General features: G+C 36.4%; 1 protein-coding gene across 1 annotated transcript in view; it reads left to right on the top strand.

The window, feature by feature from the left end:
* Positions 1–799: 799 nt before the first annotated feature.
* Positions 800–17,437, top strand: part of LOC150084316 (uncharacterized) — a 333,113-nt gene continuing 316,475 nt past the window's right edge. Inside the window, exons 1-3 of the mRNA XM_090376182.1 lie at positions 800–895; positions 1,415–1,545; positions 9,900–9,987. Of these exons, the coding sequence (XP_090232308.1) occupies positions 800–895; positions 1,415–1,545; positions 9,900–9,987 (315 nt within the window). The remainder of the gene's footprint in view (positions 896–1,414; positions 1,546–9,899; positions 9,988–17,437) is intronic.

The raw sequence follows: 17,437 nt of genomic DNA, 5'->3' as shown, positions 1-17,437 counted from the left end.
CAGAACTCCTTGGTTTAGACTCAAGTCAAAAAATCTGACACATGGGATGTTTTTCTCATGGTACAAATACAGAAAGGAGAACTAGTCATACTTTTCTGAGGACGATTCTGTGGTTTTTTGCAGTAATATAAATGATTTACAGAACTATTTAGGAATTAGTTACAATCGTACACAGTGGAGACTTTTTATTGACTCATCAAAGAGGAGTCTCAAAGGTATGTTGTCCCATATTTATTTCCATTGGTCCACAATGGAAATAAGTATGGGTCAATTACAGTAGCTTACTCTGTGCATTTGAAAGAAACATATGAGAACTTGAAGTTATTGACAAATATTAGGTATGAAGAACATGGTTAGTCAGTTTTTACTAACTTTAAAGTAATAGGCATGTTACTTGGTATTTTTGCGTAGCCAGCAATCTGGCTATGCAAAAATACTTGGCCATGTCTGGCCAAATAGGAGCATTTCGTTGCCTCAATCAAAGAACATAGTTCATAAACTACTGGTAGACTCGAAAACTATCCTCTTTCCACTCTTGCATGTCATACTGGGTTTGATGAAACAGTTTGTGAAAACTTTACATCAGGAAGATCCTTGCTCCAACCACCTTTGTACTAAATTCCCATCGATCACCCAAGAGAAACTAAAACCTCAAATTCATAAACCAATGAAAGACCAAGATTTTGAGGGAACTATGAATAAAAGAGAAAACCAGGCATGGATTAGTTTCAGGTCTGTTGTTGAGAACTTCTTAGGAAACAACAAGGATCCAGACTACAAGAATAAAGTTGGCAAAAATATGTTGGCAATCTTCAAGAAGCTGGGCTGCAACATGAGTGTTAAGGATATTTTTTTACACTCCCATGTTGGCTACTTTCCAGAAAATCTAGGAAGTGTTAGTGAAGAACATGGTGAGAAGTTTCATGAGGACATTAAAGACATGGAGATGAAGTACCAGGGGAAGTGGAATGTCAACATGATGGCTGACTATTGTTAGATCGTCATTTTTGAAATCAGCATTAGAAAATGATTTGGAAACACCTTTTTCTGAGAAAACATCAGTGAATTTTTTTTCAAAATGCAGAATAGTGTTATGAATTCCATTTTAAGATTGATCTTTCCAAACAATGAATTTATTAATGGTCTCATTATCCATATAAAAATTTGGTTACAGTTGTTCATAGTCCATATAAAAGCAGAAAGGTTTTGTAACAGTTGGCCTCTTGACAAATAGATCACAACTGTTACTTTATGCAAATTTTAGGTAGTGAATTTGTACACATCTTTTTGAACAGAATTAGTATATTGTAATATTCAATTTAAGAGATATATCCCCAAAAGAACTTTATGTTTATGCATTATGCTGTTGTATAAACATGAAAAGCAATATACAGCATTATTTCTTAATATATAGCGTCATCAAAGAGGTGAACAGCAAGAAAAATGCCGAAACTGGTTGAGAACAGGCAGTTGTTCTTATGGAAGCAGTTGCCGCTATCAGCACGATCCATATCCAAGTTCTGGGCGCCGTGCAAAAGGAGATAAGTGAGCACTTTTTTTTTTTTTTTTTATCTGTTAAATTTGTGAAGTACAGTTTTATCAATTCAAATATCCCAAATTTGCAAACAGGCAATGTGCTCAACTTTTTTTCATACTCACAGCAAGATATATGCCCTTAATATTTCATCCTTAATATTTGCCATTGTGTTCTGTCCTCTAGTAGCCTCTAATTCAGAGGTTGGCAACCTATTAGCACAAGTTGGCTGCAGGCAATTTCCAGCTTTATAATATGAGATGCATGACTAGTAGATTAAAAAAAAGAGTAAGTGAATACATTTATTATATATTTGATCTCACACTATTAGTGTTAAAATTATTTTATTTGGACTGACAGTATTGATAATCATAACATTTTCAAGATGAAACAGAAACAACTTTAAAAGAAAATACTACCTGTTGCACAAAAACTATTATGAAACATGTAACAATAATAAAATCCATTTTGATTTTCAGTTTATTTTTTCAGTATTTGACTAAACAGTGTACTGAAAAACCTATAAAATACTATTGTATAGTATCCAAGAATTATATGTCATTTTTATAATTCTAAAAATAAGCTGTTTTTATAATTTAGAGAATACCTTTCAGATCATGTCATTTGTCTCATTTTTATTTATTACAACATTCACTATTAACAATCCGTCATTTTCATCCTAGCCAATCACCAATTTGGTTAAAGCTTGCCAAATACCCTTCCTTCTTGATACTTGTTTCTCTGTGTTTTTGCATTTTCGGTTTATCAAAATTTGTAGATGGGTAACATTTTAGTTTGTTGGTCAAAACACCCTGAAGGATGCTCAAAATGGACCCGAGTGCTGCAGGCTGCTAACTTCCTGCTCTAATTTATTATAAAAATCCTCCACAACTGCCATAACATCAATTTACTTCTTTTTATAAACTCTTTGTGACTACTATGGTAGCCTAGTCCATTGGGACAAAAAAGGTACTTGATATTTCCATCCTTGCTACAATTTATTATGTTACAAATTATAACAGCTTCATCCTCTGGAACCACTCCCCCCCCACAAATCTGTGGAGAGGGGGAGTGGTTCCAGAGGTTGTTTCTCCTGATTTCCTGTTCAATGTGTCAGTGAAAGCTTCAGATGCTCATTACTTGATGTTTATAATTATCAAGACTGCTTGATAATTATAAACATCAAGTCCTACAAGTGTCCTACAAGTTTGCCAGCACTATAATTATAGACCTGGCAAACCTGTATGTCTATCTGAACTAAGTCTTTCTTCTATTTTTTTTTAAACTTGGTACTTTTCTGTTGTTCTTTGTCGTTGTTTTTCATTTCTTAACTTTTCAGCTGTGGGGGATTGCCTTTCCTCCCAAGGCAGGGAAAGTAGTGGAAATATATTAACATAATCATCATCCAAATCTGTTTATATCCATTAAGTGTTAAAGTTCACTACTATCTTGCGGTAGTGCATATCAGTTCTTATGGACATCAACCATCTGTTCACTATTTTATTCCATGTTTTATTGTTTCCTGCTAGATATTTAGCCTTAACCAGAGTAAGCCTTTTTTCTTTTAAAGCTTGCTTGACACTTGATCTCCCCCTGCTCTTGGTCTGCATATGGGCAAAAATAAATGTTACTACTCATTTTTGTGCCGACCGGGCTAGCCGAGTGGGTAAAATACCTGCCCGGCAACCCAAAGGTCGCGGGTTCGATTCCCGCCTCGGGCTTGGATCAAAGTACTGCAAAAACCTTGGGAGGTGCAATATGGCCACAGAAGCCGATGCGCCAACAACTACCAAATCAAAAAAAAAAAAAAAAAAAAACTCATTTTTGTTTCAAATATCTGATCTAATTTTCCTATTCTTTCAAAATGCCCATGCCATTTGAAGTTTTATTTGCTTACCTTTGATTGGATTTTTTTTTTTTTACACAAAAGTTTGTTTTTTTATTTCATCATTTATAATATAAACTTGCACTTACTTCCATATGTTACTTCCATTTATTTGTCTTAAAACTAATTTTTGAAAATTTTAATTTTTTTTTATCAAACCTGTATTTCTTAACTAACTTTCAGCTCCATAGATTAAAATCTTAAAAACTGTTTTACAAACAGCTGATGACTGATTTTTTTGTTTGCTCTAAATGAATTTATTTAATTGGCCTTCCTTCCTGCTTTACTTGTTTTGTTGTTTATTTCCATGTCTAAAACTTCCATCTTCATTAAGCACTGTTCCTTCTCACACAAAGTAACCAACTAGTACCAGTTTTTGATTAAGCTACCATTACCATGACCTGTTCTAGATAGAACCACATTATTTGCAGATCTATCTGGAATAGAACATGATATTGTCATGGGGGATGTCTTTATGTGTGTTTGATGTAAAGTGTGTGGAAATATTTAGTGCCAACTCAGCGTTCCTTTATGAGAGCTTGAAGAACAGGGTGGATATTCTCAAAAGATTTAAATTGGGGGCCCATCAAGCTCTCAGCTGCCCACCTCAATGCCAGAGCTTGAACTTGGGCATAAGCCAACACAGCAGCAACCCACAAGGCAAAATACACTGGTCCCACAGGAGTAAGTTGTTGTCAGTAACTCTATTATCTGGGAAAAGTGAACTATATTGTGCAAAACAGATAGGTGGAATAGGTCTGCCAGGAGCAAAAGTTGGTGACATTGTAGAGCAGATATCTTTTAAGGGCATAAAGGTGATATTGTTGTGCACATTGGCACTAATGACATTAAAAGTAGGGGATCTGCAGATTTACTTAAAAATTAAAGTTGGGTTAAATTTGAAAGTGTCTTCAATTTTGCCAAGACACAATAGGAGGGAGTATATGACGAGAGATTTGTCAGTCAGTTCGGCCCTGGAGAGATTGGACAAGGCTTGTGGGGTAGAATTTTTCCCAGCATGGTCTGTGCTTGTTAACAGGAGAGAGTGCTTCTACAGGGATGGGATACACTTAAATAGAAACGGTGCAAGAATATTTGCTGAGTTGGTTTGCCAAGTCGTACTTACATAGCCTTTGACAGCTTGTGGTTAGTGGTGGTGGGGGATCTCCTTTTAAGACACTTTGTTCAGGCCTGAATGACAGGACATCATTAACCACACCTGAACTGAGGTGCCTTAGTTCTTATCTCAACCTATTCCATCTGAAGAAAATCCTCTCCAGGATGAAGACATTCAAGGTTGTGGCAGCCAGGGCTCACTCCATGCATCTGATCGAAGCCGGTGAACTACTCAGAAGAGTAGTTCACCGGCTGAGTTCAATCACCAAAAGCGTCATATGGTTGTCTTCTCATTGCACACCTTTCAGGGTTAATTTCCCAATATAAATTTTCCCCTTTTTATGCTAAGGTTGCTCTTACTATCCTTTTAATAGGTACTGAATGCCCACAGTTGGGGAGGGGAGGATAAAGTGGTTCTTTTTGTTTAGCTTTGAAACATTTTCCTACATGAAGGAATTCTTTTTTCATAGAATTTTTTTAGGATAAGTTTTTAAATCCATTTTAATTTTGATTGGATCTTAACAAATTAATGTGAGATATGAATAGCATTAATATGTTGAGTGAGAGGTATGGTACCGGAATTAACAATTAAAATACTTATAACATCGTATTTTAAAAGCAATGATTTGTTTATTGGCTCTAATTTCAGAGCACTTGCATACAGAGCTTTCGGTATGCAGAACTAATTGCCTATTTATGTTTCTGGATCCACTTTGAGATTCTGTTATCAAGTCAAAGATAAGCATTTTTGAGAGTTTGTCATATTGACTGTGAGTTCAACAAATACTACATAGACCAAATCAAACACGTCTACCACACCAAAAGAGGGAACATGTAATAAAATAACATAGCCCACCACTTCATAACAGAGTCAAAGGTTAACACCAGAAGTTAACAATAAATTGAGGAAGGAAGGTTGCAAGATAGATGTGTGAAAGTTTGCCTTCATCCAGCTGGTGGTTTAGTGTTGGAACAAACTTCCATCTGATGTTGTGGATGTGGGTAGTTTGAATAAGTTCAAGAAAGAACTAGACAAATTATTGGAGGGGGATAAACAGGTGAGTGAGAAGGTGGGGTGTTTTTTTTTTTTTTTTTTTTGAGCTGATTCTTTATGAGCTTGCTTTCTTGCATCATTTGCCACTGCTAATACTAATTCTAAAATCACCTCCTACCTTCACTCCACTCAGTGTGTCCTATGGTCTTCCAACAGAAGAATGTTATAAGAATTGAAAAAAATTTTGATGCAAAAAAAATCCAGGTGCTGATGGTATATCCTACACTTGTTCTTAAAACCTATGTTCCTGAGTTTGCTGATGTTCTGTGTCACATTTTTACACTTTCTTATTCCACTAATGTTTTTCTTTCTCTTTACGAGCCAGTTCCTTAAAAAAAGGGTGACAGATCCCTCCCATTTCAGTTTTCACTTACTTCTACTCTTTAAAAAGTAATGAAGAAACCCATGAACTTCCATCTCCTAAACTATCTCAAACCCTTTGATCTGATCAATAATCGACAGTATGGATTCCATCAGATTTATCATCAGTGTTAATCCACTGATGATAAATTGGCTTAAGTTATTTATATTTGGACAAATTTGATGGAAAAGTTTGAAACCAAGCAGTTGTACTAGGCATATTTAAGGCCTTTGATCGTGTTTGGCATAGAGATCTTATGGATTGTTGACTGCTCTTAGCAATTGGGTGTCACGTTTTCTCTTTGACTGCACACTGTGAATCACGGAGAAAATGTGACAAAACTCTCTGTTTCTAATTTCGCCATTAATGCTCCAGTAAATTTCTCCACCAATGTTCGGTTCTTTCTCCCTCTCTTCTTGTATATTAATTATCTCTTTTCACTGACTGGGAATCACATTCATACAATTTTTTTTTTGATGATGACACACTGCAAATTGATTGCAAAGACTTCTCAATTTGAGAAATCTGCTTCAACTTGTCAGATATCTACCACCAATTCCTGAAATACCAGTCTCCAAGTAATTCTCCATTGGAGCAAAGAAAACTTAGTTAACTTCAATCCTTCTAAAGCTCGGCCTGTATTATTTTTCTCACAAAAAATAATCTATGCTTCTGTACTCCAATGATGCTCAGATTTCTAGACAAGATGACATATCTTTATTAGGATTACCTTAACTTCTAGTCTCTTGTGGCATGAGCACATCACAAATATTTCTTCCTCTGCATCAAAAAACTGGATTTCTTTTTTTTTTTATATATTTTTTTGCTCATGTAACATTTTTTCTGAACAACTACTCTATTTACAAACCATGGAATATTGTTCCTGCATCTGAGATATGGCACCCAAATCCTCTGTCAAGCATCTTAACTCCACTCAAAAGAGAGCATTCTGATTAATTAATGACCCATTTCTTAGTCTCTTCACTCTCTGTCTCATAGGCATCTGTAATTCTCCCATGCTCTTTCAAACCAGTACAAAAGTGCTGCGAACAGCATTCACTATACATGTATAGTTTCGATGGATGACCATGTGTATGTCCCGAAAACTACAGTCTACAGAAATTGAACTCTAATTAATGTCAACAAGTATCTTCTGTCTTCTCAGTTTTCAACAATACTATACTGTACTATTTTTCAACTATACTGTACTGTATTTTAATTATACCATATACTGTACTGAGTACTATATGTTCTGATATCTTTCATGTTGGCAAAATATACATGATTATTACAATTTCAGACCCTTTTATGCCTTCCTTGGTGAGAAATGCGAGGTATTATTCTAGACTAGAATAAACATGTGCAGATGCAATATTATTTCATACCAACATGGATTTCTGTGACAACCAAATAGTTGTTTTTGACCTTAATATATAATGATAATATACACACAGTTTTAACAAACTGCATTAATACAGATAAGATTTAGGGTTAAAAAGCCTCAGACTGTGAGAAGAGTTTTTTGTCATATAAATTAGTACATCAGCATCATTTCTATGCACAGCAAACCAACCCAAATTGAACGGTGGCATTATTACATAACATCTGATATTGTGAATGCCTTTACAAGTTGCCTATCTCATTATACCTGAAATAAGTAATGCTTCCCACCTCCCAGATGGCCATTTCAAGGCTATTTGACCCTTCATCAGTGTGTGGGTAGATACCCCAATGGTATTACAGCTGACGACCCAATTGTGAATTAATTCCACAATATTAGAGATGCCAAATGGGGTGTAGTTTGATACATAAAGGATTTGGGCCTAAAAAAGGAAGTTATGACACAGTGAAAAGAAATACATATGGAATTTAGATGTATATTTTGATATATATATATTATAGGATTTAGGGCTTAAATGGTGCAATCTGTGGATCTTTCCCCCTGGTGCAATCTGTGGATCTTTCTTTCATTTGTCTAGTCCACATTCCACCCTGATGTCATTGCTGATTTCTTCGGTGATCCAGTGTAGCTGTTGGAGTTTCTTCTCATTTGCCCCTTAGAGTTTTATGGCATCCATGTACATCAGGTGAGAGAGAGTGTGCAAGTTCTTCCTCCCTTCTTTAAGGGTATATCCATACTTGCTGTTATTGAACATGGTGGACAGTGAGGTGAGTGCTAGACGGAACCATAGTGGACTCAGGGCATCTCCCTGGAAAATTCCTTTTTTGATGGGGATCAGTCTGGTTGTGATATTCTTGACCTTGATGGTGGTTCTCCATTTCGCTGTGGTTGTTTCTAGGAAGTGTGTCAGTGTCTGGTTGACTTTCTAAATTTTCAATGTCTCTATTAGCATGGAGTCGAAGGTCTTGTAGTAGTCAGTGTAGGCTGTGTACAGGTTGTGGTGTTTCTTGTAGGCTTGCTCATCTGCTTACATTCCTTTTGCTGCTCAGCCATGACGTTCTGGTTCTCCAAGTGGTCTGATATCTTCTTAGGTAGGTGATTCCTTGAGTCATAGATGTTGGGATTGTCAGGATGCATTACTATCTGGGTGAATTGCTTTGCTATGTGCCTCTGTGTGTGTGCAGGTGAACCTCTTGTACCAGTAGTTGGGAATGTTATCTCTTCCCAAGGTTTGCCAGTTGTGGGACTTCCTGGTCAACTGTTGTACTTCTTCCTCCCGAATCTCCCATTCTGTTATCTCTTGTACATTCTTGGTTTCCTTTCTTTCTAGATATATCCAGGGGACATGGCCATTATGGCTAACTTCACTGCTCCACGGGTTATCCCAGAACTTCTTGAGTGCCTTCTGTTTGGGTGTCTGCTGCCTTCCTTCTCCTCTTGTCCACTTTTCCTGTAGAAGGCTCTCTGATTTTCTTCAAATATCCTATTGTCTATTTTCCCCTGGGCTCTCTCCCTGTAATGGCAAAGTCTCTTGCTGAGAACCAGGCGTTTCTACTTGAGGTTGTGTAGGTATTCTTTGATCCTGTGATTATAGGTCTTGTGTTTGCTGTGGATGTTGTCTTTCTTGAGGATGGCTCTCACTTTTTTTGATCAGCTTCTTACTTCTGTTACCCCATTTGTACTGGGTCAGTTGACCTACCTTCACTCTTATCTCCTGTTTTCTGCTGTAGCCTTCTTTGCATTTTGTGTTATGTTGTTCTCTGGTTTCCATTCATCCTGTTGGCTGCTATAGCAGCACAGTAAATAGTTGTGCAGATAGTGGCTAGTGTTATTTCATTGTTGTTAAGATAATCTGGTATAATTGTGGCTTTTGTTCGTTGTGGCAACTTGCCCTTAGTGCCATTCTGCTCCGGTTTGTGCAATAGTCTTCCATGCGCAACGGTGTCATTGAGCATACATTGAGTATGCTCAATGCCGATGGGATTCTTTCCCTTGTTCAGAATAATCACCTGAGAGGGCATAAATTCAAATTGAGGAAAGACAGATGTAGGATAGATGTCCGGAAATTTGCCTTTAGCCAGCAGGTAGTTGGTTGGTGGAACAGACTTCCATCCCTTGTTGTAGAAGTTGATAGCCTAAATAAATTTAAGGCTCAGCTGGACAGGTATTTCGAACAAACGGAGGGGTGAAATGGGAGTGGGTGTTTTTTTTTTTTTTTTTTTTTTTTTTTGGCTGATGCTGCATAAGCTTGCTTTCTTGCATCATATGCCTCTACTAATGCTAATGTTAATGCTAATTTGCCTAATGAGGTGGTCTGTGACTTGCCACAGGATTCTCTTTGGTCTCTGCTTCATATGGTGTGGGTCTTGTTATAATATTAAAGGTTATTTTTATATGAATAAATTATGTCAAATCAAGTTAATACAGTTTTTCTTTTTTTTTTGGAGTTATCTTTTTAAAATTCTTTTTAATTCTTGAATAATTTTTTGATAATTTGTGTTGTCTATTGTAGCTTATTCACATTGCTTTTATTTCATATTTTTATAGAGGTATAGATGAAAAGGATTTACGACACAAAGTAAGGAATAAACGAAGTGATAATAAAGAATCTAGAACAGGATCTGTTTCACCCAAGGTGGGTACCTTTGTGTTTTCACTGTGTGTCACCAAAATCAGATTTGTATTAATTTTTGTCATGGAAATTTTTATTATGCATAGGGTAGACTTCTTTTCTTTTCTTTTTTTTTTTCTGTTCGGCAGTAGCAGTCTGTGTGCAGTGCCCCCACAGGTTCTGACATCTTGCATTTACTTTTCTAGACTCATTTTGATTACTTTTCTTTAAAGATAGCATCTGTGTCCTGTTGAAAATTGTCATAACCTTTGCCCTTGCTTTCTAAAAGAAAATTATTATTGATAGTAATATTGAAGTAATGGAAGAGTAACAGTGTCACGCCTTCATTATTTCATTGAAATAATAAATATAAAACATAACAAGTTATCCTTATAATAACATTGTTACTTTATAGTAACACATCTCTGCATAGGAAATAACAAAAATTTTATTTGAAAATAACTGCTGAACAGAGATTATAGTAACTTGACAAAGAAATAAAATAAATTTTTGAATAAATTTAGACTAACTTTAATTCATCATTTACAAAAGCTATATGTTTCAGGCTTGTTGTGGCTTGAATGAAAGTAAGAATGCATAGGCTTATATAGTCTCTCTTTCACTCTGGTCCAAATTATGGTGTTTGAAGAAAGGCAGTCTGAGCAACACTGTGTTCTGTTTTTCCGTTGTGACTGTCTGGGAACACTGTTGTTCCAACAGTGACAGAGCTTGGTCTTAGGTGACCTAAAGTAACTAATATTTTTAATCAAATAATGTTACCCAGTAGGTTAATCTGTTATTTATTAAACACTCAAAAGCACTTTTATGACTGGTTTTTGGAAATATTTGGTCCCATCATCAGAAAGCAGGTAGCTTTATTTAGCAGCCTTGTGTCAAGCAGTGAATGAATGTATTGCATCTGAATGAGCAGCCAAGCAGTACTCGGACAAAAAACTTCTGATTGCAAATGTAACTTTCAGTATGTTTATAATAAATGCCTATCAGCGGGCTGCATATGCCCAATGCAACAATAAAGAAGCGGGGTACTATTTCAGTGTTAAGTATTGAAACAGTTTCAGAAAATAGTAATGCCACACTACGTAAGGAACAAAAGTGATCTGAATACAAACAGTGCCCCAGAAGCTTAAGGCACACAAACAGTGTTTCATCCCAGAAAAGTGGATGAATAGACCATGGAACATGTCCACTTGCACACATGATATACAGGAACATCATGGCTGTAATTGCCTTCACACTTCCAACAACCCTTTCAGACACTGAACATCGATGTAGTTTTTAATTCAATAAAACACACCATGACATGTCATTATTTATTAATCAGTAAACACTGTCTGATAATAATTATAATATATTATTACAGAGAAGTATTCCTACATACATATTGGCTTTGTAGCATGCATGTAATAATCTTTGTTTATAACAGAAAAAAATACAACTTTTCTTTCATGCATTGTATTGGTATTGCACTTCTGTCAAATAACATTATTATGTTAGTACCAATGATATTAAGAGTAGGAGATCTGAGAATTTATTTAACAAGCTCAGGGCAATGTTGAGAAAAAGTTATGAGTTAGGATTACATTTGAGTGTCTTCAATTCTTCTCAGACACAATAGGAGAAAGTAAATGATGAGACCTTGTCAATCAGTACTGCCCTGGCAATTTTTCTCAACATGCTCTGTGCTTGTTAACAAGAGAGACTGTTTTTACAGGGATGAAATACACTTTAATAGAAAGGAGGCAGTGTAAGGTTGGTTGGAGAACTGCTGGTTTGTGGGAGGGGGATGTGCAGACTAATAGATTAATAGCAGTCACACGCAGAGGTGCACTACTTCTGTTGGAACATACTGCGGCCATCCCGGACAGCAAGGTGTCAGGGATTACAAGGCTTGATTACATCTATACAATACAAATAGAGTGGGCTATGTTCTTAGTTAAGATACACATAAAATTTAAGTCAAGTGCATCCAGTTAACATGAATGGATAGTGCAATGTTGGGTCAGTCTGGTAGTTCTCATCGAAAAAACAAATAAATGGGCTGTGTTGGGGTTACTAAGAGTAAAAACAGATGCATATGTGCTTTCTTTTACACTAATGCTAGGAACATGGCAAACAAATTTTTATGAATTTGAATTATTGGTTAAGTCATCAAATGTAGACATTGTAAGGATATCAGAGACATAGTAACACCCAAACATAAGGGATGCAGAATTTGAAAATGGAGAGAACGTTGTATACAGGCAGAATAAAAGGTGGGGGGAGGAGTTATGTTCTTAGTTAAGATACACATAAAATTTAAGACAAGTGCATCCAGTTAACATGAATGGATAGTGCAGTGTTGAGTCAGTTTGGTGTGACATAAGCACTGGGAAAGCAACAATGGGGGTAGGAGTTTGTTACTGACTGTGATGATTTTAATGAACATCTATACAATATAAATAGAGTGGGCCAGTAAATCATAATGGCTTATAATGGGAATATTAACAGATACTGATTGGAACTTTGTGGGTTGATCAGTCATATATTAGCAAGACTTTTGTGAATTTACTGAATGGCTGTTTTCTCTGTTAGCATGTTAGAGAGGCAATGAGAGAAATCAATGCTCTTTATCTGATTATCTGCAGTTGGCTCAGTTAATGGGACTCAATAGATCCTTGCAGGTGTTCCTAGTTTCCATACACTGTGATTTGCAGTATCAAAGCCTTTCCTAATCAGAATAACCTTTTATTCTTATCATTATTCTCATTGCCCTTCTCTGCACCCATTTCAACTGGCCAGCATCATGCCTAAAATTAACCGCTTCCGTAGACAGGTGGGAAGGAGCAGCAGTGCGTAGCACACGCTTCTTGATTAGACCGGGGTTCGAGCCCGTCACCACCAAATACGGAGGATGCGGAAAGGTCAAGGAATGACCACCGCATTTCCCGGAGCAATATGGCCTTAGTTGCTAATGCTCCTAAAAACCCAAATAACAAACAAACAGCCTAAAATTAAATTTACAGACTTGTGTATAGTAATCAAGATGTGGCCTAACCATTGTCTTATACAACAGGATAGTCACCTTATTCTTGCTGCAAAATTATTCTATATCATTGACAAAACTTCATGAGTTGCCCTGGAATCTGCCTACACTGCTGAGAAAACTTCACTTTGTCTGATTGCACAATTATCCCCAGGTCTCTCTTTTTTTTTTTTTTTTTTTTTTGTTCTCCACTACCCTCAAGTGGCCCTGGGCGCCAAGCATTTTTTGAGGCCAAGCAATATTACTGTGACTTAGAGTGCTCTTGATAAGTGAATAACGTTATTTTTAAGTTCCTGTCTTTCTCTCAACAGTTTCATTAAAAACAGTTCCATACTTGAAAACTACAAGTCAGAATGTAGAAAGGAAACTCACCTTTCTTTTCCTTTTCATATGTTTTTAATAGCACTAACTAACTAACACTAACCGCTTGGCCTCCTAGCGGCACTGCTCCTGCCTCCCCATGGCGGGGCCGGAAATCTTGGCAGAAAAGTCCTCCAGCCAAGGGCCAAAAGGAGCAAACATGGCAAGCACAGACTATGTTTCTGCTACTCAAACTAGCAGAAAACTAGATCAAATGGAATAACTAGAAACTCTTGTTTCTAGTTATTCATTCTAAGAATGAACAACTGATCGGAACTTTGTCACTTTTCAGAATTCAAAAACTCTTGAAAGCATAGCTAGTTCCACTAAAACAGTCAGAAGACTAAAATCAGGGGATCTGCTAGTAAAGCAGATCCTCTGATTTTAGTCTTCAAGCAAAAACAAGCTGAGCATCTAATGAAAGCAAAAACTTTTGGAGATATTCCAATAACAGTTACTCCCCATTTCACCCTGAACACCTTGAGAGGAGTAATTACTGAATGGGACCTCCTCAATGTCCCCGAAGATGAAATCAAAGAAGAGCTGAAAGATCAAGGGGTTATTCAAGTCAAAAGAATAACAATTAAAAGAGACAGAGAAATTATCCCAACGAGGAATATAATTCTGACCTTCAACACTCCAAAACCACCAAAAACTGTAAAAACTGGATATCTAAATTTCCCACTGAGACCATACATTCCAAATTGTGTCCGATGTTTTAAGTGTCAGAAGTACGGACAGTCTCAAGCAGTATGCAGAAGTTTTGCTATCTGTACAAAATGCGGGTCACGAGAACATACCCAACCTGTACATCACAAAATTCAAAATGTCCCAACTGCAGAGGAGAACATAATGCCTACTTGAAAGAATGTGAAGAGTGGAAAAGAGAATACAGAAATATAAAGTGGAAAACAATGTAACATATCAAGAAGCTAAAAGAACAATACAGCCACAATGAACAAATAGACCATCTTATGCACAAGTAACACAAACTTATAAAACAATAGAAACACAGACAGAAGTAACGATCCCACCAAAAAAGTCCATTTCAGATTGGGCATGCTCACTGCTCATTGACCCAAAACAAAAAGCAGAACAGACAATATACACACCCATTACGATACCACCAACTAGAGAAACTAGCAAATCCACAAAACAAGATAGAACCACTGAAGTAAATGGGAATAAAATGGATAACATACAAAACAAGATAGAACCACTGAAGTAAATGGGAATAAAATAGATAACATGGAAGTAGAAGAAAAGAATCAGAAGAAACAATACTGGAAATTTTTGCAGAGGAAGAAGAGATGGATACCAGAAAGCCATACTTCCCTAAAAAAGGAAGACAGAAAACAGAGAACCCTCAAGAAAACAAGCTGAAAATACTAACAAAACCAAATAATGAATACATTTTTACGTTGGAACTGTAGAGGATTCCTCAGCAATTTTGAAGATATCCACGATCTTCTATCGTGGTGCAATCCGATTAGTCTATGTTTGCAAGAAACATATCTTAAACCTCAGAATAAAATAACACTAAAACATTACAGTATATACAGAAAAGACATGATTACCAACAGTACAGCACATGATGGAGTAGCAGTCTTAGTAAACTCCAGTATACCTACCCAATAGGTTCCCTTGCAGACTAATCTAGAGGTCATAGCAGTACGAATTGCAGTAAACTATCATATAACAATTGCCTCCATGTACCTGCCACCAAACCAAGATATAAGCTATATAGATCTAGAAGACCTGGTAGTCCAACCACCACCTCCTTTATTTATCATGAGAGATATGAACGGGCATCATTCTTTATGGGGAAATGAAAACATAGATAAAAGAGGTCAAATTATAGAAAAACTACTAGATAAGCTCAATCTTATACTCTTAAATGATGGGATACCAATGGGATATACATCTATCCACAGGAACTATATAGCAATAGACCTTTCTATATGCACTCCATCATTATACCCTCTACTGGAGTGGGCAGTTCACAATGATCCACTAGGTAGCGATCATTTTCCAGTAAAGATTACTTCAAACAAACCGACCCCTTGTCAACTGGAACGAACTCCAAAGTGAGATTAGATAAAGCGAATTGGGCAAGATGTAAGCAGCTAGCCATATTAGAAGAACAACAAATACAACAGGTTTCAATTGACTCTGCAGTGAAATATGTAACTGATAAACTCCTCCATGCAGCAGAACAAACAATACCAAAAACCTCTTCAAAGTTTCCCATACATCCAAAGCCGTGGTGGAATGATGAATGTACTTTAGCAAAATGAGGGAAAATCAAGGCATGGAATAGTTTCCGAAGATACCCTACCGCAACTAACCCGATACATTTCAAAAAAGCAAGGGCAATTGTTGTCAGATGCATTACTAAGATCAGTAAAAAAGAATCTTGGATCGTTTTGCATCTATAAATAGCAAGAAGGTTTGGGACAAAATAAATAAAATAAACAACAAATACCAAAGAATTCCTCCTCCTTTTATAAAATGGAATGGAAAAGATATATGAAGACATAGCCAATGCTCTTGGTTGAACATTTGAAAAAATATCAAGCAGTAGCTCCTATGAACCAGCTTTCCAAAAACATAAAGCAAATACAGAAACATATAAATTAAATTTCTCCAGTAAAAGTAGATAAGCATATAACCAACCTTTCACTCTCAGAGAACTTCATAAAGCCATTTCAGAGACGAGGCAAAGTACAGCGGGTCCAGATGAAATAGTATACATGATGATACTACAATTAGATGAGAAATCATTGATATCGTTACTCTTGTTGTATAACAGGATATACCTATAAAATTCCTTTCCAAATCAGTGGCGTCATGCAATAGTCTTAGCCTTTCCAAAACCAAATAAAGATCCCACAAATCCGAACCACTATCGCCCAATAGCCTTAACTAGTTGCCTTAGAAAAATACTTGAAAAAATGGTAAATGCCCGATTAATGTGGTTTTTAGAAACCCCATAACTTACTAAACACAGCTCAATGTAGTTTCAGAAAGAACAGGTGCACTCTAGACTTAATGAGAAAAGCAGAAAACAACTTAAAAAATGCCTTCATAAGAAAGCAACATCTAGTAATGATATTTTTTGATATAGAAAAGGCATATGACACAGCATGGCGATATGGAATACTTAAAGACATAACTTTGGGATGAGAGGACATCTCCCAATATATATCCATAATTTTTTGCAACAATGAACTTTCCAAGTTAGGATATTAACCACACTCTCGCAGGTTTTTATACAAGAAGAAGGAGTACCACAGGGATCAGTACTCAGTGCTACCCTTTTTTCCATAAAAATCAACTCAATAGCTGAAAAAATACCAAGTACCATAGATGCAGCACTTTATGTCAACGATTTTTAGCATTTCTTGTTACTCCCAAAATATGCAAACAATAGAACGCCAACTACAAACAACAATCAATAAATTAATAACATGGACCCAAAACAATGGCTTTCAACTCTCTAAACAAAAGACAGTTGGAATACACTTTTGTCGGAAAAGAAACTTACACCCAGACCCAGAACTAAAGCTCGGAGAACAACTAATCCCAATAACATCCAGCACAATTTTTCTTGGACTAACCCTTGATAAGAAACTGACCTTTTTAGATCACATCAAATGTCTTAGAACAAACTGTCTAAGGAAATTGACTATTCTGAAAGTTATATCTGCAACAACGTGGGGATCAGACAAGTACACTTTGTTACATCTTTATAGAACCTTGATAAGATCCAGACTCGATTACGGGGCACCAGTTTTCAGCTCTGCAAGATCCAGTGCCTTAAGGTGGTTAGACCCTATACACCATAATGCGGTTAGACCCTATACACCATAATGCACTATGTATAGCCCTAAGAGTGTTTCGTACTTCTCCGGTTCAAAGTCTATGCTGAAGCCTATGAACTTCCACTCCACCTCAGAAGACAAGAACTCCTATCTTATGCAGCTAAAAAAAAGTGTATTCCAAATCATCCTGTACAAAACATATGCAAAACAATATGGGATTATTTGTACAGAGTACTTCAAACAGCAA

Source organism: Mastigoproctus giganteus, chromosome 6, assembly GCF_048544385.1.
Source record: "Mastigoproctus giganteus isolate SK-2022 chromosome 6, ASM4854438v1, whole genome shotgun sequence".
NCBI lineage: Eukaryota > Metazoa > Arthropoda > Arachnida > Uropygi > Thelyphonidae > Mastigoproctus > Mastigoproctus giganteus.
This window is presented reverse-complemented; position numbering and strand designations above follow the sequence as displayed.